General features: G+C 42.2%; 1 protein-coding gene across 2 annotated transcripts in view; it reads left to right on the top strand.

Moving 5' to 3' along the window:
- The window catches only part of abca5 (ATP-binding cassette, sub-family A (ABC1), member 5), a gene marked incomplete at its 5' end in the record, with an annotated part of 28,392 nt that overhangs the window by 5,656 nt on the left and 4,378 nt on the right, over positions 1-18,358 (top strand). Inside the window, 26 exon segments of one of the 2 annotated variants that reach the window (XM_024285073.1) lie at positions 678-866; positions 956-1,103; positions 1,184-1,382; positions 4,097-4,155; positions 4,345-4,631; positions 4,706-4,825; positions 4,902-5,040; positions 6,804-6,894; positions 6,988-7,127; positions 7,218-7,337; positions 8,903-9,104; positions 10,213-10,379; positions 10,453-10,580; positions 10,729-10,866; positions 12,877-12,990; positions 13,057-13,227; positions 13,301-13,414; positions 13,485-13,619; positions 13,700-13,768; positions 13,840-13,931; positions 14,986-15,109; positions 15,188-15,302; positions 15,366-15,457; positions 15,694-15,869; positions 15,957-16,032; positions 16,104-16,198. In XM_024285073.1, the coding sequence (XP_024140841.1) occupies positions 678-866; positions 956-1,103; positions 1,184-1,382; positions 4,097-4,155; positions 4,345-4,631; positions 4,706-4,825; positions 4,902-5,040; positions 6,804-6,894; positions 6,988-7,127; positions 7,218-7,337; positions 8,903-9,104; positions 10,213-10,379; positions 10,453-10,580; positions 10,729-10,866; positions 12,877-12,990; positions 13,057-13,227; positions 13,301-13,414; positions 13,485-13,619; positions 13,700-13,768; positions 13,840-13,931; positions 14,986-15,109; positions 15,188-15,302; positions 15,366-15,457; positions 15,694-15,869; positions 15,957-16,032; positions 16,104-16,198 (3,500 nt within the window). 2 annotated transcript variants of the gene reach the window in all.

Below are 18,358 nucleotides of genomic sequence, written 5' to 3'. Positions count from 1 at the left end.
GATAAACTGTAACCACAAGTGTTTTTACTTTAGATGAGATTAGATTAGAAATGGGTTTTTTTAAGCAATCAAAAGAAAAAAACTTAAATTCATGAGTAGTACAATCAATCATCAGAAGTTTACATCCATAAAGACATGCCAAACACAGGATAACTAGACATTAACAGATTGCCTGAAAGGGAGTGGAAGGAAGTGAATTTATATAATTTCACCTCGACTCGACCAAACCATTTCCTTTATGTGTATTATCATTATCTGGTTCAGATATTTATATCTTTCCAAAATAGATTCAGGTTATTATGAATCCTCAAGTACAGTAGATATAACACTATTTCAGACTTTGTCATTATATATGGAGATCTATAATCAAAGTTCAGACAAAATATACAGATTATTTTACATTAGAATAAAATCATTAATATAAATCAAGTATTATCGACAAAAATATTTATGTATGCAGAATATTTTCCATGGGGAGTCATTAATATAATGTCAGTGTCATAGGAATGTATACTGATTTTTTTCCAATAGAAAAATTATTCAAATAAATAAAAAAAAAAAAAATGTACAGACTGCAGCCTGAAAGGATGAGCAGTCAACCTGCTGCTTCGTTTTTTGGCATCGTTTAGTTCAGTCTGTCTTTAGGGTCACAATTGTGTTTTCTAATCTTCCTGCAGATTTTCTTCTCCTTCATGCTGACTCCGCTGTTCAAGAATCCCAAAGTGGCGAGCACGGTGGGCTCCATACTGACGGTGGTTTTTGGCTGCCTGTCGCTCTTCACCGTGCTGATGAAGGACTTCCCTCAGTCGCTGGTCTGGCTTCTGTCCCTGCTGTCACCCAGCGCCTTCTCCATTGGGATTGCACAGGTGAACACCCCCGTCATCGTGGGGCTGATGGTGACAAAGTGTCTTTAGTTTTGAGTACAGAACTGATCTGTGTCTCATGGACCTGTCAGGTGGTTTATCTGGAGGCGCAGGGAGATGGAGCAGTGTTTTCTTCACTGACCAGCGGCCCTCATCCACTCTACGTCTCTCTGGTTATGCTGGTGCTGGACTGCATCCTCTACCTTCTATTGGCCATCTACCTGGACCAGGTCCTGCCAGGTGAGAACAACCCGTTTTCCTTACATCTTTTATCTAAGGAAACTAAAATTACCATTTTTTTTTCCCCCACCAACATGAAGGTGAGTTTGGAATGAGGAGATCCTTGGTCTACTTCTTGCAGCCGTCGTACTGGTCCAGGCACAGAAAGCGCTACGTTAAAGTGACCTCAATGTTCGAGACAGAGATCAACGGCATTCCAGACTCCACAGACCGGTCTGAACAGTCGAACGAGTCTGTGGAGCCCGTTTCCTCTGAGTTTAGAGGAAAAGAAGCCATCAGGTAAGAGTCAGGAAAACTTGTCTGGAGCCTCAAATGGAAACTGTCATAGGTGTTGGATCTGTACTTGGTGCAGAAGTTCTCAGAAAAACCTCAGACTGTGACACCTGTTGACGAGCCTTATTTGTCCTTAACTCTTTAACACCTAAGGTGTCATTGGTGAGGCTTAAACACAAAGTCTTTAACATACTTTAACGTTTCAACCATAAACACGATCATTGGAGCCGCTTTTTTCCTTTAAAATCTACTGGAATGTTCGTGTTTATGGTTGAAAAGTTACAGTAAATTAAACAACATAAACACTGGAGCTCCGGTGTTAAAGGGTTAAACATCCACACACTGAAGGTGGGAGAACCACCATCAAACCACTAACTAGATCGCCATTAACAATGTGGGCTTCAGTGACCTGCCCCAGGACTCACTCCTAACTCTTCACATGTTGACGTTTAGTTTAAGGACGTCACTTTTTGACCTTTAAGGCATCCGCAACTCGTCATTTTTCGACGTACTGGCTGTTCTCATTAAATCACCTGTCCCCAACCGCCAGGCCATGAACCAGAACCCGTCCAGTACCACAAAGCACAGCGCACCGGTAACCAAACCTAACCGGACACCGGACCAGAAGCGGTACCGTCAATATGTGAAGACTTGGGGATGAGAATGTGTTGTCTGGTCACAGGTTGACGGCTCTGCCTCAACACTGCTATCCTTCAGAACATGTAAAAAACTTTAACAAGTAACAACATTCCAACATGCATCTGTGTGTTTTCATGAATTTCCCGAGCTTTTTTAAGGACAGGATCATTCCATTAAAGGGGCCATACCATGAAAAAAAAAACCTTTTGAGCTTCTTAGTGTATTATGCTGTTTATTCCTCACTATAAAGAACCCCAAAGCGGTATTTTGATCTGTTTATGTTAGTTAATTATAAGTAAGTAATTATAAGTAATTAATTATAAGTATTTTAAGACCAAGTATGTTTTCTTTTTGCCCCTTACATCAATCTGTCTGTTTTCCTGCTAACAGAAAGGATTCAATACAAATAAACAATTATACATATTAAAATGATCATCGATCCTTTCATACTCTGTTCTTGTTGTGCTCCATGTAACGGACCGCTCCACACCCGCGCCCACTAAGCGCAATCCCCCGCCCAGCTGCTGACTGCATGCTCAATGTTCAACCTGATTCAAGCACGGAAGGCCCAAACATGATCAGAAAGAGAAATGAATCATTGCAGTTTGTGCTCGATTAATATGACACCCAGACAGACATTAGAGGAACAGAGTCGTGAAAACAGAAACCCTGGAGCAAGATTTTAGGATTTTCACTGCTTTGACTTTTTGCTCCGAGGTTCTCCCTATCGTAGGTGGTGGAGGAGCCACCTTGAACCAGGTTGAGCATTCAGCCCGCGCTCAGTGCGTGCTCGATTTGTGCGTAAAGCTTGTGACCCGACTTAAAAACTTGCATAGCAGTGTGCGCTCCGTGCTCGGAGGCCAGGAATTCTGGTGTGCGTGTGTTTTTGCATTGACTTTTCATTAAAAGTGTCTGCTTGATTGTGCGTCCGGTGTGTAAGCACACACACAGTCACAGTTGCGCCTGCATGGAAAACTGTCAAATAGATTTGACGATCTGACGTAGCATCATCAGACAGCCTCTATCAGGAAGAATCTGCTCTGATAGCTCCGCCCCCAGTCTAACACCAACACCCAATTTCTCCACAGAGCTAGTAGAGACCAGCAAAAGACTTTAATTTTAGATTCAGAATACTGTATATCTTCCAGTTGTGTCTTCAATAAATTCCAGCTCCAACAGGTGTTTGTTACTTTAGACGCGGGGCTCCTTTAAGAACCCCGGTTGGAGTCGTGCAGTGTGTTTGTGTTGTGAACCAGTGTAGTGATGGGCCTACTAAAGGCAGATTTATGGTATGTGCATCCATCTTTGAAGAAGTTTGGATTATTTTGGTGGGAGAAATGAAGACGTGCTCCTGGCTCTACGATGACGTCATGAAATGAGCGGCAGCCACACACAGCAGTAGGCGGAGCCTCAGTAATCGTGTCGTTTTAGTTTCAGGTAGAAAAAAACTCACAAAAAGTAACTAAAATTTCATAAATAATTTGTTTTTTAGTGTTCCAAAGATAATATATGATCATTTATATGGATATAGTTCACTCTGACAGGCTCAATAAAATCATGGTATGGACCCTTTAAGGCTCTTGCACCTCATAGATCAGGGGTGTCCAAAGTCAGTCCTCGAGGACCGGCCTCCTGCTGGTTTTCCAGAAATGCTTCTTTATCCGTTTCTGATTACCTGATCAGGTGTGTTTAGCCAATAAGAAGCTTCAATGGCAGGTTGGTTGGAAAACATGTAGGACACCGGCCCTCGAGGCCTGGATTTGGACACCTCTGTCACAGATCATTGATTACAACATAATATATTAGATGATGAAACATAATCAACAGAAATGTCTGCAGTCTGTCCTGTTGTTTCCTATGAATTAAGAAGTTCATCCAATGGTTCTAGGACACTGAAATTGTTTGAATAACAGATTTTGAAAAATAAATATTGACTTCTGCATTTGCATATTTCCTTTTTCACTTATGCAACTTTATTGTGCTTGAAGGTTTTTAATAAGTGGTATCTTATCTGGTTGAGTCTGAAGGACCTGGTTCTCTCTGCTGACCCGTCTCTGTTCTTGTTTTTCCGTTATTGACAGAATCACAAACATTGGGAAATTTTTCAAAGACAAGGACGGCATGGTAGAAGCTCTGAAAGGTCTGTGCAGAAAGCCGTGTTACATTCAAGAGCAGAATTAAAGAAAGTGCCTTTTTGGTGTTTTTAACATGTTCTTGTAACATTTTCTGGTGAAAACCACCGTAATCATACTCAGAAGACTTTGAAATCAGATGACTGGAGTGGGTCAGGTTTGGGTTCTTCTGATCATTCTCCTTTTGAACTTCGTAGGCATGACCTTTGACATCTACGAGGGTCAGATCACCGCTCTGCTGGGGCACAGCGGGGCTGGGAAATCCACGCTGATGAACATCCTGTGTGGCATCTGCCCCCCCACAACCGGCTCCGCCTCCTTGTTTGGCTCTCCTGTCACAGAGATGGCAGACAGCTCAGAGATGAAGCAGCTGGTGGGAGTCTGTCCGCAGTTCAATATCATCTTTGACGTGCTCACCGTGGAGGAGCACCTTGGGATGTTTGCCGCCATCAAAGGAATCCCACCGGCGGACGTGGACTCGGAGGTGAGCAGACGCACGCCGTTGCAAAAGAACCACATTTATATTTGGTGCTGAGCAATATTGTGTTTGACTGACAGGTTAACAAAGTGCTGAAGGATCTTGAGCTGGACAAAATAAGGAGCGCTCAGGTCAAGAATCTGAGCGCAGGCCAGAAGAGGAAGCTCTCTGTGGGCTTCGCCATCCTCGGGGATCCCAAAGTATGGATGCACTCTTCAATTGCTGTGCACGTCGGGCTGTCTGTGCTTCAGTGTTGGATTGTGTGCTTTTTGCCAGGTTCTGCTGCTGGATGAGCCCACAGCAGGCATGGACCCCAGCTCCCGACACCAGGTGTGGTCTCTGCTGAAGAGCCGCCGAGCCGGCAGGGTCATCGTGCTCAGCACGCACTACATGGACGAGGCAGACATCCTGGCAGGTACGAAAACCGGCAAACGCAGGAAAAGCTGAGGCCGTGGTGACATTAGAAAACCGTACTGAACGGATGATCTCATCATGAAACCGTTTCGCAGCTCCGATCAGCTGATTTACAGAGAAGAAATCTGCATTTTGTGGCTCTGATCAGCTGATCTATGAAAGACAGGAGTGATGCGGAGAAACTTAGTGAGTGCGTGCAGCTTTTTCCCGTGTGCTCGCGGGGGCTCGCGGAGAAAAATGACCTTTGAAAATTGGGGTGGAGACCGAGGGCTGCGTTGGCTTTCTTCTGATTGGTCTATTTTGAGGATAACGCCTTTTAAATCCACGTAGATGGAAAGTTTATATTGAGTATGAGATGGAGATTCTCTGTCTTCGTAGAGGTCTCCGGTCCCTGACCCCCACAAACAAGGGGGGAGCACTTTGTTTCTAACATCTTAGTTGTTCTTTAAAGTCAGATATGCCATTGTTCCAACAATGTTTCAGCATGGCAGGTAGGCTACACTCCTCTGCAAACGTAAACTTCCTTTAGAAGGCTTTGTCATCCTCAAAATAGACCAATCAGAAGAAAGCAAACACAGCCCTCTGTCTCCACCCTCGTTTGTCAAAAGGGCTGTGGATTGTTGCTCAGGTCCCAGTCCGATTCACAAATCGAACCATGATTTTAATTTTTTTAGGTTTGTCGCTATGTGTATGTCTTTTTACTGGATGTATACAAATGTAATTTATTTGAATTAAATCACTGTCATGTATACCTTTATTCAGAACAGGAGATCAGAAGAACAAAATTGATTAAAACAGGTGTTTTTTTTGTCCACCATATGATTAAGTTTAGCCGTAACATAAACGGCATAAAACGCAAAAACATCCCTGTTGTTTTTGATCATTTAACAAAAATTACAGAAAAATTTCTCTGCGTTTTTTCCAAATTCAAAGTTTTGCAACACTTTACGTTCTTTGCATTACTTATTGGTGTGAATCTGGTATAAAAAATGGCTTTTTTCCGTGACAGAATCATCTGATTCATGTTGATTACATCCACACTTCAGCTGTGCAGAGCTGCGTTTCTCTGCTTCAGAATCCACTGAAGTTTCATTAACTGCGTCAACTGTTGAAGAGTTACCATGACCAAAACAATATAAACACTGGAGCTAAAGCTGCAGTGTTGAGGTTAATTCATTTTATCCATAACTTGTGTCAGTGACCTGAACTTCAGTCTGTTTTAAAACGATAAAAAAGCTCTCTCTAGTCTTACTTTGAAAACAGGAAGCTTCACCTCCATGATGATTTGTTTACTTCCTGTGACAGTAGCGCTGCCAGTGATATGAGAGCTGCACATCCGGCTTTGTTTTAGTTCATTCTTATTCTGTGTTTTAGAGCAATAAATACATTATTCCCAAATAATATTTTACTACACAGCAGATTGCAAGTATCCAGACCGTTTCTCCACAAGAGCAGAGCCAGAGCCCCCGCAAGATTTGTGTTCAAAGGAAGTAGACAGTCTCTTGCGTGCAATGACTTTTTCTGCTCGCAGGAGGATTAAACACGAGCGCGCAGGAACAGAGAAGCACACACGGGGGTCTGAATTATCTGCAAGGATTGTTTGAACATTCGGGGACGTCTTATTTCTGCGTGGAGTTTTGACTAATAAATAGCGCCATGCATGACATTGTCAGACACAGCAGGCCAAGTCGACCTTCACACACTGGACATTTTTTCATAAATATAGTTCATAAAACACTTTTTAAATTTTTTTTGTCCTCATAGATCGAAAAGCTGTAATTTCACACGGGCAGCTAAAATGTGTGGGCTCCTCCATGTACCTGAAGACCAAGTGTGGAGTGGGCTATCACCTCAGGTCAGTCACTTTCATCTAGAGGCAGTGACTAAATTCTGACTTTATTTGGTAGTGAGCCTCCTGTAACTGTTCATCTGTGACGGACCATTGCAGTATGTCCGTCAAAGAAGGCTGTGATGCTGAGAAGATCACGACGCTGGTCCAGCACCACACTCCCAAAGCACTGCTGTCCCGACGGCAGGGGGCGGAGCTAACGTTCACACTGCCGTTTGAGAGCATGAGCACGTTTCCAGGTCAGTCTTATGAAGAATCTCACATGTTCTGCTTCTCAAAGAGAAATATTGTGAGTCAATAACTTCTGGGTTGTGTGGTTTCTCATGCAGGCCTGTTCTCTGCACTTGACTCGCTGCCACAGGCGGGAATAATTCACTATGGGGTTTCTATGACGACGCTGGAAGATGTTTTCCTCCGCTTGGAGGCAGAGGTCGACGTGGATAAAGCTGGTGGGTTTTCCCCAAATGTTACACACAGTCAAACATTCAGATTAAGTAAGGGCGCAGACAGCGTGGAGGTGTAGTGGTTAGCACTCTCGCCTCACAGTGAGAATGTCGCGGTTCAAATCCCAACTGGGTCATTTCTGTGTGGAGTTTGCATGTTCTCCCTGGGCATGTGTGGGTTTTCTCCACACACTCCAGCTTCCTCCCAGTTCAGACAAATGCCTTATAGGTTAAGTGTAGACTCTAAATTGTCCCTAGGTGTGATCATGCAGCCCTGGCCACATGTTCAGATTGAACCCCGCCTTCACCCTAGAGTAGCTGGGATAGGCTCCAGCAATCCTGTGAACCGAAATTCAGTCAGCGAGATGGATGGATGGATAAATTGATAGATGTATGGATGGATGGATGGATGGATGGATAAATAAATAGATAAATGGATGGATGGATAAATAGATGGATGGATGGATGGATGGATGAATAAATAGATAAATGGATGGATGGATGAATAAATTGATAAATGGATGGATGGATAAATAGATGGATGGATGGATACATTGATGGATAGATGGATGGATACATTGATGGATAGATGGATGGATGGATGGATAAATTGATGGATAGATGGATGGATGAATAAATTGATAAATGGATGGATGGATGGATAAATAAATAGATAAATGGATGGATGGATAAATAGATGGATGGATGGATGGATGGATGGATGGATGGATGGATGGATGGATGGATAAATAAATGGATGGATGAGTTGAGTAAAAGTGCATTCACACAATCGGTTCCGATTTGCACTAGGGATGTCCTGATCCGATCACGTGATCAGAAATCCCACAGTTTCAGACTGTAATCTGATGGGTCCTGATCCAGGATCGGATATTTATTTATTATGATATTGACCAGTTCTTTATATTTCAAACGTATTACTAATAGAAGTCTACAAATCATTAACCGATCGAGACATTTTACTGCCATCAAATGCAGCAGCACTTTGAGCAGGAGGCGCACAAAAACAGTTCAGTAAAGTTAACGGGACGTTGACTTATTCAGATTTACAGGATCAATAAGTCTTTAAGAAATGCATTAAGCTGACAGTCGTTACAGTGTCTTTATTGGTTCGTCTCAACGCAGACAACAACCTACCAAGTCTTTATTACAATAAGATATTTGTATTCTTTTTAATGAGAGTTACATGAAGAGAAGACAGCCGCTAAGGAATCGTCTACACTACAAAAAAATCCATAATGTCTCAAAAACAACTGACACTGTTAAATGACTACAGTGATGAGAGCTAGTAATGAATACTCATCATCATATTCACGCTACAACAAAAATGTTGGCCTAAGTCTTTCTCTCATCCTACACACCACCGTTCTGTGCTCTCTGGCTGTAATCATCTTGCATGCTCCTCCCTCCACTCTTAAGTGTCACTCTATCATATGTCCTTCTGCATTCCTGTCTGAAAACCCAACTTCTCCATCATCTTGCTGAGGTGAAGAGACTCTGATTTCATCTGAAAGTATCACAAAATGTGTTGTTGTTGTTTTACTGTCCCACAGACTACAGCGTGTTCAGCAGAGAGCAGACGGAGGAGGAAGCTGACGGTGTCTGTCTGGAGGACGCAGACCAGCGGCTACTCGCCTTCTCAGACAGCGGGGTGGACACGGTGTCGGGTCACGCCCTCTGGGGTCAGCAGTTCAGCACCGTGGCGTGGCTGCACATGCTCAACATGTACCGGGAATGGAAGGCCTTTGTACACACGTGAGTTCTCCTAAAAAAAAAAAAAAAACAAAAAACATGTATGTTCTAAAACACGTGTCAAAGTCAAGGCCCAGGGGCCGGATCCGGCCCTCAGGTAATTCTATCCGGCCCTCCACATAATTTTATTTTATTGTTATTAATGGCCCGATGTTATCTTGTGCTTGTTTCTAACTTGTATAATTTTGACAAAATATAATTTTATGGAGAGTAAAATATTGAAGTTATTCAAGGTTTAAGTTGATTTATTCTAGAATAATATTCCTGCATTTTTATTATTCATAATTATGTTAAAAAGTTATGGTTTTAAAGTTTTAAAAATTGGCATTCTGCTAGCTTTCTGGACTATTTTGGCTTTTGACAAAGATTTGGTAGGCCATTTAAGTGTTAATATTAGCTAATATTTCAGCTACATGCTAGCTGTTTTGGCTAATTTAGGCTTTTTCAGATTTTTAGGCTATTTTGAAGTTTAGCAATTTTTTTCAGCAATATCCTAGATGTTTTGGCTAACCTACGTTTTTTTTTTTGTTTTGTTTTGTTTTTTAGTCTAATTTGGCATTTATTCAATACTTTAGCTAGCTATTACTTTCAGTGCTTTCAGCTATTACCTTCAATGATTTGAGCTATCAACTTCATCTTTTTTAACTATTAACTTCAGCGTTTTCAGCTATCAGCACTAGCATCTTCAGCGGCCAAATTCATCTTACAGCATTCACACTAGCATAATGAAATGCTATATATCTAGTTCATAATTATGTTTGAAAGTTACAGTTTTGTCGTTTTAAAAATGTAGTTTTAGAGTGTTCGATAAATATTTATCCTGTTCAGCCCGTGACCTTAAGTGTGTTTTGGATTTTGGCCCCTGTGCGATTGAGTTTGACACCCCCGCTCTAAGACTAGTTTTTTTACTTTGCTCCTCTTTACATGAAAATATAAGAAGTGATTTAAGTCCCAATGTCAGCACTCTCTGTAGGACATGGTTTCATCACCATTTACTGCTTTTATTATAGACTGTAGATGAAGGGTGCCCATGCCATTGATTGTGAAGGTGGTGCAGGTAGATGATCAAAAGTAAACACAAACTAAATTCTCAGTTTATCGTTTCTTGTAGACTCACCTTGTTCCTGCTCTTCGTCGCTGCCGTCTTCGTCGTGTCCGTGGTCACCGGGCACATTCAGTTCAACTCCTCAGAGCGGGAGCTTTTGCCTGTTTACCTGATCAAGAGAAACCAGGCGGCCAGGAGGTATCATACCCCCCTGCTGGTCCAGAACTCCACCGGTGAGTCTGCGGGGGCTGCAGAGTGGATTCAGATGATGTCCAAGGGTTGAACGGATTCTCTCTGTCTTTACAGGCTCTGACATCTCTGACCTTATCCACAACCTGGAGTCTCAGGATATCCAGGTGGAGCTGACGACGCAGAGCGACTACATGTCTGTAGCTCCTCACAGCGCTGCCATCAGAGTCACTCGCCCCAGAAAGGTCTGATTCTGACTGAATCCAGTTACAGAGAAGGTTCTGCAAAGGAAGTTTCTAGAAATCAGAACTTTTTTTTCTGTAGAAGATGTCTTGGAGATTTCTGTGTGTTGAAAGGATTCTCCATCTTCTAAACTTCTCTGTGCTCCTGCAGGACTTCCAGTACACCTTGGCCTTTAACAGCACCACCGTGCACGCTCTGCCGATGGTGGTCAACATCCTGAGCAACGCTGTCCTGAGAGGGCTGAACGGAACCGGCCGGATCCGAACCTGGACCAAACCGTTTGACTTTGTGAGTGGGCTTGAAATCCGCCTATGACAATTTTTTTATTTCAAAAAGCATTCCCAGTAGTGTTTTATTGTGATTATGAAGTTTTTAAACAAAATCCCTCAACCTAAATGTCTTAAAAAATACAATTTTCAAGTTGATCTGAAGCCTCTGTTTCCATCTCCTCTGAGGGGGCGTGGCTTTTGGAGCTGAGCTGAGTAGCTCCGCCCCTGATCCCCCCACTTTCCTCTGTTTCGCTAGCATACATCTTCACCGCTTCTACATAAAAATGTCCATCAATATGGATAATGTCCAGGGCTGTGGATCATCGCTTAGGTGGCGATTCGATTCACGAATCGAATCACGATTCTTACTTTTTAATATGTTTATTGCCATGTGTATGTCTATTTACTGGATGGATGAAAATTTAAATTATTTGTATTTATTCATCATTTATACCTTTATTTAGAACAGGAGATCAGAATGAACAAAACTGATTAAAAAACACAAAGATTCAGATGGAAAGAAATGTTGTTTGTCATTTTAAACTTTTTTTTTGTCAATCTTCTGGTTCAGCAGTAAAAACAACATAAAAGGATAAAATCACTGCTGTTTTGGATCATTTAACAACAGAATCTGAAAATGTTCTCCACATTTTTCTATCCTCAAAGTTCTTCAATATTTTACGTTCTAAGCATTACATATTGGTGGAGAGCTCGTATGAAAAAAGTTATTTTTTTTCTCAGCAGAATCAGCTGATTCACGTTGATTACATCCTCCTTTCAGCAGCGCGAGGCTGTTTCTTCAGAATAAGATGGAGTTTCACTAAATGCGTCAAATGTTGAAGAGCTATCATAGTCAAAAATAATGTAAACACTGAAGCTAAAGCTCCGATGATAAAGTTAATTCATTTTTTCAGAAGTTATGTCTGTGAGTGGAACTTCAGTCTCAGTTTTTGAACGGAAAAAAGCTCTCACTAGTTTTACTTTGAAAACCGGAACCTTCGCCGTCACGAAGATGTGTTTATTTCCATTGGCAGTACCGCAGCTCTTTGTTTTAGTTCGTAAACTTAAAATCCTACATTAATCTGCATTTCAGAGCAAAAATACATCATCCCCAGATGATATAATGATCACATTTTACTACAATTTACTACATTTATAAAGATCGCGAACCAGCGATCTTGGGCGTCTCAAATATCCGTACTCGAATTTTCGGGAGCAGATCGGGAATACCAGAGTACCTGGATACTCGTTACAGCCCTAGTAATGTCCAGCCGTATGGTTCTGATCCGGATGTCAGCTGGACGAGGAAGTGAAGATCTTCATGGACAGAACTTCCTCCAAAATCCTGATTCTTTCTCCTTCCAGTTCACCAAAGACTCTTTTAGCTAATTCTCCAATGTTTATTGACTGTGATCAATACATTCAATCATTGGTTTCTCAGAGTTCTTGATAAAATAATCAAAGCTAACATCAAAATGCTCTTTCATTGATTTACAATCCTTTCCAACTGCGGTCAAATGAGCCGCCGTTCACATTTCCGTGGTCACATCAAGAAGCTCCGTGGAGTCTGGTGGAGATTTTCCAGCGTTCTCAGTCCTGCTACCGTAAGTATTGGATGAAACTCACACCAAAAATCCAGTGATGCTGATTTGACCACAGAAATGTGAACGGCGGCTCATTTGACTGCAGTCAATGTGAAGATACCATCTTCTCTTCTCCAGAACCTGAACTAGACACTAGGAACAGATGAGGGTTTAGTGCATGTGCAGCAGAGCTGTTGATGGAAAGAAGATCATTCATTCAGACAGAGTCTGTCCAAGACAGTTTGATTGATTTAAAAGGAGAATACTCGGAAATGCAGAAACAAAATGATTTATTTCTGTATTTGTTCTCTTTCAGAAGAAAAATGACACACAGACATGTTAAAAACTCTAAAAACTGGATTTTCATTGCAGGGAGACTTAAAGGAACTTACAGCTTTGAAATGAGAACACACTAAGACTCTGAGTTCTTCTGCTTCTTTCTGCAGAAAATCCCTGACGCCGCCTCATACGCTCTGGTCTACATTGAGGCCATCATGTTGGGAATGCTGGCGGGGGGGATGCCTGCATACTTTGCAATGGATCACACGCGAGACCAAGAGGTAAACAGGGCTGACCTGCTTTGATGGAGCTCATATCAGGAGACAAACTCGTGCTTCTCTCCTCAGATCAAGTGTCGCTCCACACTGCGAGTGTCGGGTCTGCTGCCGTCGGCGTACTGGTGCGGTCAGGCGGCCGTGGATATCCCTTTCTTCTACCTGATCCTGTCCTGTATGAACCTGGTCCTCTTCTCCTTCCACTCCGAACACCTGCTCACCCCCACCAACCTGGCCTGTGTGGTCTGTACCTCTGCTGTCAGGTGCTCCGAGTGTGGTCCAGCTCCCAGTCTAACGGTCATTTCTGTGTGCTCAGGCCCTGTGCACGATGGGCTTTGGCCCAGCCATGATCCTCTTCACATACATCTTCTCCTTCGGGTTCAGACGAGTCCAGAACAACAAGGACTTCTTTTCCTTCACCTCCATGATGGTATGCTCAGTGAAACAGACTGAACTGACAGAGCGAGAGCTGCTGCTGTAGCTGCTGGTGTGTGCTGCAGGTGTGTGTGGTGTCAGCCTCCATGGTTCAGCTGTTTGTCAACGAAAGCCCCGACTTGGCCAGAACACTGCACAACGCCATGTGCCTCTTCAACCCTCTCTACCCGCTTATGGGCTGCCTGAGCTGCGTTACCAAGGTGGAGATGAACACAAACCCGTCACTTTCTTGTTGTCTGTGTCGGAGACGTCTCATCGATGCTCTGCTCTCCGTCCTCAGGCCACCTTCCTGCCGTCCTTCTACGAAGAGAACTCGTGGTGGAAGAGCCTGCTCATTTCCGTCATGTCTGTAGGTGTCTGTAAGGCTCTCCTGAAGGTGGCGCTGTGTTGGAAGCTGAATGCTTGGCTCTCTGTTCTCAGCCCTATCTGCAGTGCATCCTCCTGCTCCTTCTGCTGCGCTGGCTGGAGATGCGTTTTGGAGGGAGGGGCCTGAAGGACAACCAGCTGTGCAGGTGGGCTCAGATCATTGGATTTTAGGGGTGTGTATTGGCAACAATCTGGTGATGCGATACCGATGCACATCACGATATGTACAAGACTACCAGAACAATATTTCACTTTTTTTTGTAAAAGTATGACTTAGACAAAATAAACTAAGTCATACTTAGTAGTACATGTCTCATAACAGCAAAAACTGCAGGCGTTACTGAACCAATGACACTGAACATTTAGCACAAGTTGGTTCTCGCGAGATCTTGTTCTGAAGTGCTGCTCAAAGTGGGCTGGTGGTCGGGAATTTAGGTGGAAAAGGAAAGCAAGACTGAAGGATTCTCACAAGTAATTAATTAAATATTGTCCTGTCAGTATTTTAAATCAATACAAATATCACCGAAGGACCTACAGATACTTTTGATAAATTAAACTAAGAAAAAGCAGCAATTTGAATGATTATTCAAAGTTTGCATTTATGAGGGAAAAAAACACCTTTGGTTCACCAGGATGTAGGAAAAAGATTTTCCGGTAATCAAGAATCCGTCTTCTGGTTCTTAAAAATATCCAGCGCTGTTTGTTTTTTTTATAATAAGAAAGAGTGAAATAGTTTTAGAATAAAATGAATAAATAAAATATAAATGTATCTTATTTTTCTGACTTTATGTCACTCTGGGGTATAAGTCGCAGCAGTCAAAAGGTTAATTATGAAAAGACAAAAGCATCTCTGAGTCACACTTCTGGGTGAAAGTGTGATGCTTCTGAGCCACTCCACAGAGTCTGGTGTAATGCTGTGTTCACACCCAACACCATTCACACACATCAAATTGGCATCTGCTGCATCTTTTTTAATGTTATCCTGGACTTATTTTTAACTTTTATAATTTTGACAAAATATATTTTTATGTTGAGTAAAATATTGAAAGTTAATTAAGGTTTAAGTTGATTTATTCTGGAATAATAGCTGATTTTCCAGCCGGGAGAGCGTAATCTGCTAATGTAAATAACACAATTGTATTATGACACAGGAAAATGCTTCTCAACAGAAGATCTGTCTGTCTGTTCCGATTTCTGAAGGATCTCCTCTAAGCGAAAACTCAAACTGGAGCGGGCTCCAGACGAAGGGGAGAATGAGGATGAGGATGTTCGGATGGAGAAGGCCCGAGTGAAGGAAGCCCTCACCTGCCAGTCCTGTCAGGAGGTTGGTTGTTCAGTGAGCTTTTCTCTGTTCCAGATGAAAGTCTCTTCCAAATGAAACATGCCTCCGTCTGTCTAGAAGCCGGCCGTGGTCGTGAGCAACCTCAGGAAGCAGTTTAAAGGGAGGAAAGAAGGTTTTTCTGTCAGCAAAAAGACCAAAGACGTCATCAGGAACGTCTCTTTCTGCGTCCGTAAAGGTAAATCTGTCATAGATGTAAATCTGCTGCGTCTTCCTTTTAATGAACCTGCTGTTTATTTAGGGGAGGTTCTGGGATTGCTGGGACCCAATGGAGCAGGGAAGAGTACCATCATGCACATGCTGTCAGGGGACACCGAGGCCACTGCAGGACAGGTACACAGCCGAGTGTTTAAAGACCCACTCCCAGGAAAATGGTGTTTTTAACATGTTCTCGTGGCGTTTTTCTGATGATGGAGGACATTTATGAAGAAAATTCAGAGTATTTCTTTGTTCAAATTGTGAATCAGGAGAAACTTGTTGATTCCTAAAAGTCCAACACTTTGAGAATCGATCAAAAGATGATGGGAGTGGGACATTTCAACATATGTCCTGTATCTAATCCTGTCTAGGTGGTGTTCGGGGACCACCGCACCGACTGTCATCCTGCAGACCTCTCCATGGAGCAGGTGGGCTACTGTCCACAGGTGAACCCTCTGTGGCCCAGGATCACTCTGCAGGAGCATCTGGAGGTCTACGCTGCAGTCAAAGGTCTGAGAGGACACGACGTGCCCGGCATCATCAAACGGTGACTTTCTTCATCATCGGTTCAGTTTTTCTGAGACGCCCATCAACAATTTGACTCAAAGATGACCTTCTTTGTTTGTGTGGTCAGTGTGGCGAATGCTCTGGAGCTGAAAGATCACCTGCACAAACAAGCCAAGACCCTGACAGGAGGAGTGAAGCGAAAGGTCAGACCGCTGAGAGTTTGTGATTCTCCTGAGTTCAGCCCCGTCCAACAACTTTTATTCTTACTTTGTAGCTGTGCTTTGCTCTGAGTATGATCGGGAATCCTCAGATTGTTCTGCTGGACGAGCCGTCAGCAGGGATGGATCCAAAGTCTAAACAGCGCATGTGGTGAGTGTAACCACACTCATCTACTAAACATGCAACTGTGTACAACTATGTGAGTCTGTGTAAACAGCTGAGTGTGCAGCAGTGTGTATGTCAGGGCTCTAGACTAGCTTTTTGTACTGGTTGCACCGGTGCACCTAACTTCTTTTCTTAGGTGCAGCAGCACAAAAGTCCAGTGCACCGACCTTCTCGAGCGCATGAATTCAACAGCAGTTTCCCATGGTCATTGTCCTTTTAGTTGCTGTCAATATCTGCATGATGAATGTACTAACTGTTAAACATAAAGCCCTTTATTTGAAACACAATTCCACAATAATTATAAACTACTAAATTTATATAGTTTATAAAAATGAATAAGAATGTAGAGTTTGAAAAAGCTTATGTTTGTGACAGCTAGTAAAATGGGTAATACCTCCGTCTCTCTGCTCGGCCCCATTCTGATGCATCCACCTGGAGACAAACAGATCCATGAACGTCTTTGTTTTCCTCTGAGCTGGAATCTGGATCAGAACTGTTTGTCCGGACAGAAACCATATTACTCCCCATCTTTGTTGCCTTGTGATGTTAGCCTTGGGGTGTGAGGGGCTGTCAGCTAGCGGCAGAGCGAGTAAACAAAGATTTTTATGAGATATTCTCACCAACAGCACTCCTGTCGCTCTGCAGAAACTATGTCCTAGAAAACGACATGATTTTAGATTTTGGCTTTAAATGTAATGATATGAATCTTAATGAAAACAACATTGGGAACACTTTGAAAACGGATCAAATATAAATGGAGTATGACTTAAAAATGCTTCACAGAGCTGAAACTTCAACAAAAAAAAATAAAAACTTTTAAACATTTTGTCATCAGTACAGAGCCATTCATTTTGATTTCTGAAATTTACTCTGTTTTTTTAAATATTTCCTTTTTCTGTTTTTACTTAAATCATTTGGTTTGTGGAATTTTGATTTGATTTCTAAAACTTGATGTTGTTTTTTACTATTTGTTTCTCTTTTAATTGTCATTCAGATTTTTATGCCGTTTTGTGTTGATGGATTTGTTTATGTGATCAAACCTTCAGGGCCACCGTAGTTAAACCTAAAGAACAAAAATGTTAAAATGACACAGGAATAACTGGCTTCCACCGTTCACTCAATAATCAGCTGATTCTGATGCAGAAAAAAAGCAGCTTTTCTTTTTTGTTTTGCTCCGATATGCAGAATATGACTGATGTAGAACACTCATACACATATAGAGTCAATGAGAACGCTGCAGCACAAAGCAGCTTTTCAGTATCCGCTGGTAAACATGGATTATGTAAACACTTCACAACTGCACGGAGCTGCGTATCAGAATCCGCTGGAGTTACGTTCATTGCGTTAATGTAAAGTTACAGTAGACAAAAGAATCTAGCTAAACACTGCTCTGCTGTAGAAGGATTTTAACAGACTTCTTTCATCTGCTCCACCTGTCGACAGCATCAGGTGTGTGTGCACACAAACCCAAACTGAATGACTCACATGTATATTCTAATAACATAAATTAAATAATAATAATTCTTATTTCAGGTTGCTACACCTGATCACAAATACAGGAATGAGACTTTTGGAGGCGCTGAGATTTTTAATTTTTTTTTCTCCTCATCACAGAACGACTGGGTGCACCGGTGCGACAAAGAATGTTTTTAGTTGCAACATTGGAAATACCAGTCGTAAATGCGACCAAATTGGTCGAACTTTAGAGCCCTGAAATGTGTGCATTCTTGCAGCTCTGTGTGTATGTAACTGTTTGTGTGCTTTCTTGCAGCTATGTGTTTATATAGATGTGTTTGCATGCAGACAGCTGTGCATGTGTGTGCAGCTGTGTGTTTGTAACATGAAATGTCTTGTAAATCTTTGCCTTGGCCATGTAACCGCTCTAGGACAGATAAAAAGTTGCTGCAGGTACTTCTAGCTGCAAGTAAAAAAACGATAACAAGAAAGTGGAAGAACCCAGCTCCACCAACATTAGATAATTGGCTGGATACAATATACAAAATCTTTAAAATGGAAAAATTGACATTTACACTTAAAATTCAAAAGGGAAAATTTTACCAAATTTGGTCTAAACTCATCAAACATATTTCACCAAACAGAGCGGGCTTCGGATGAACTCGATTTAAGCATCTTCTTATTGGTTGA

This window comes from Oryzias melastigma, linkage group LG19, assembly GCF_002922805.2.
Source record: "Oryzias melastigma strain HK-1 linkage group LG19, ASM292280v2, whole genome shotgun sequence".
NCBI lineage: Eukaryota > Metazoa > Chordata > Actinopteri > Beloniformes > Adrianichthyidae > Oryzias > Oryzias melastigma.
The sequence above is the reverse complement of the archived record's forward strand: the minus strand, read 5'-3'. Positions and strand labels throughout refer to the sequence as shown.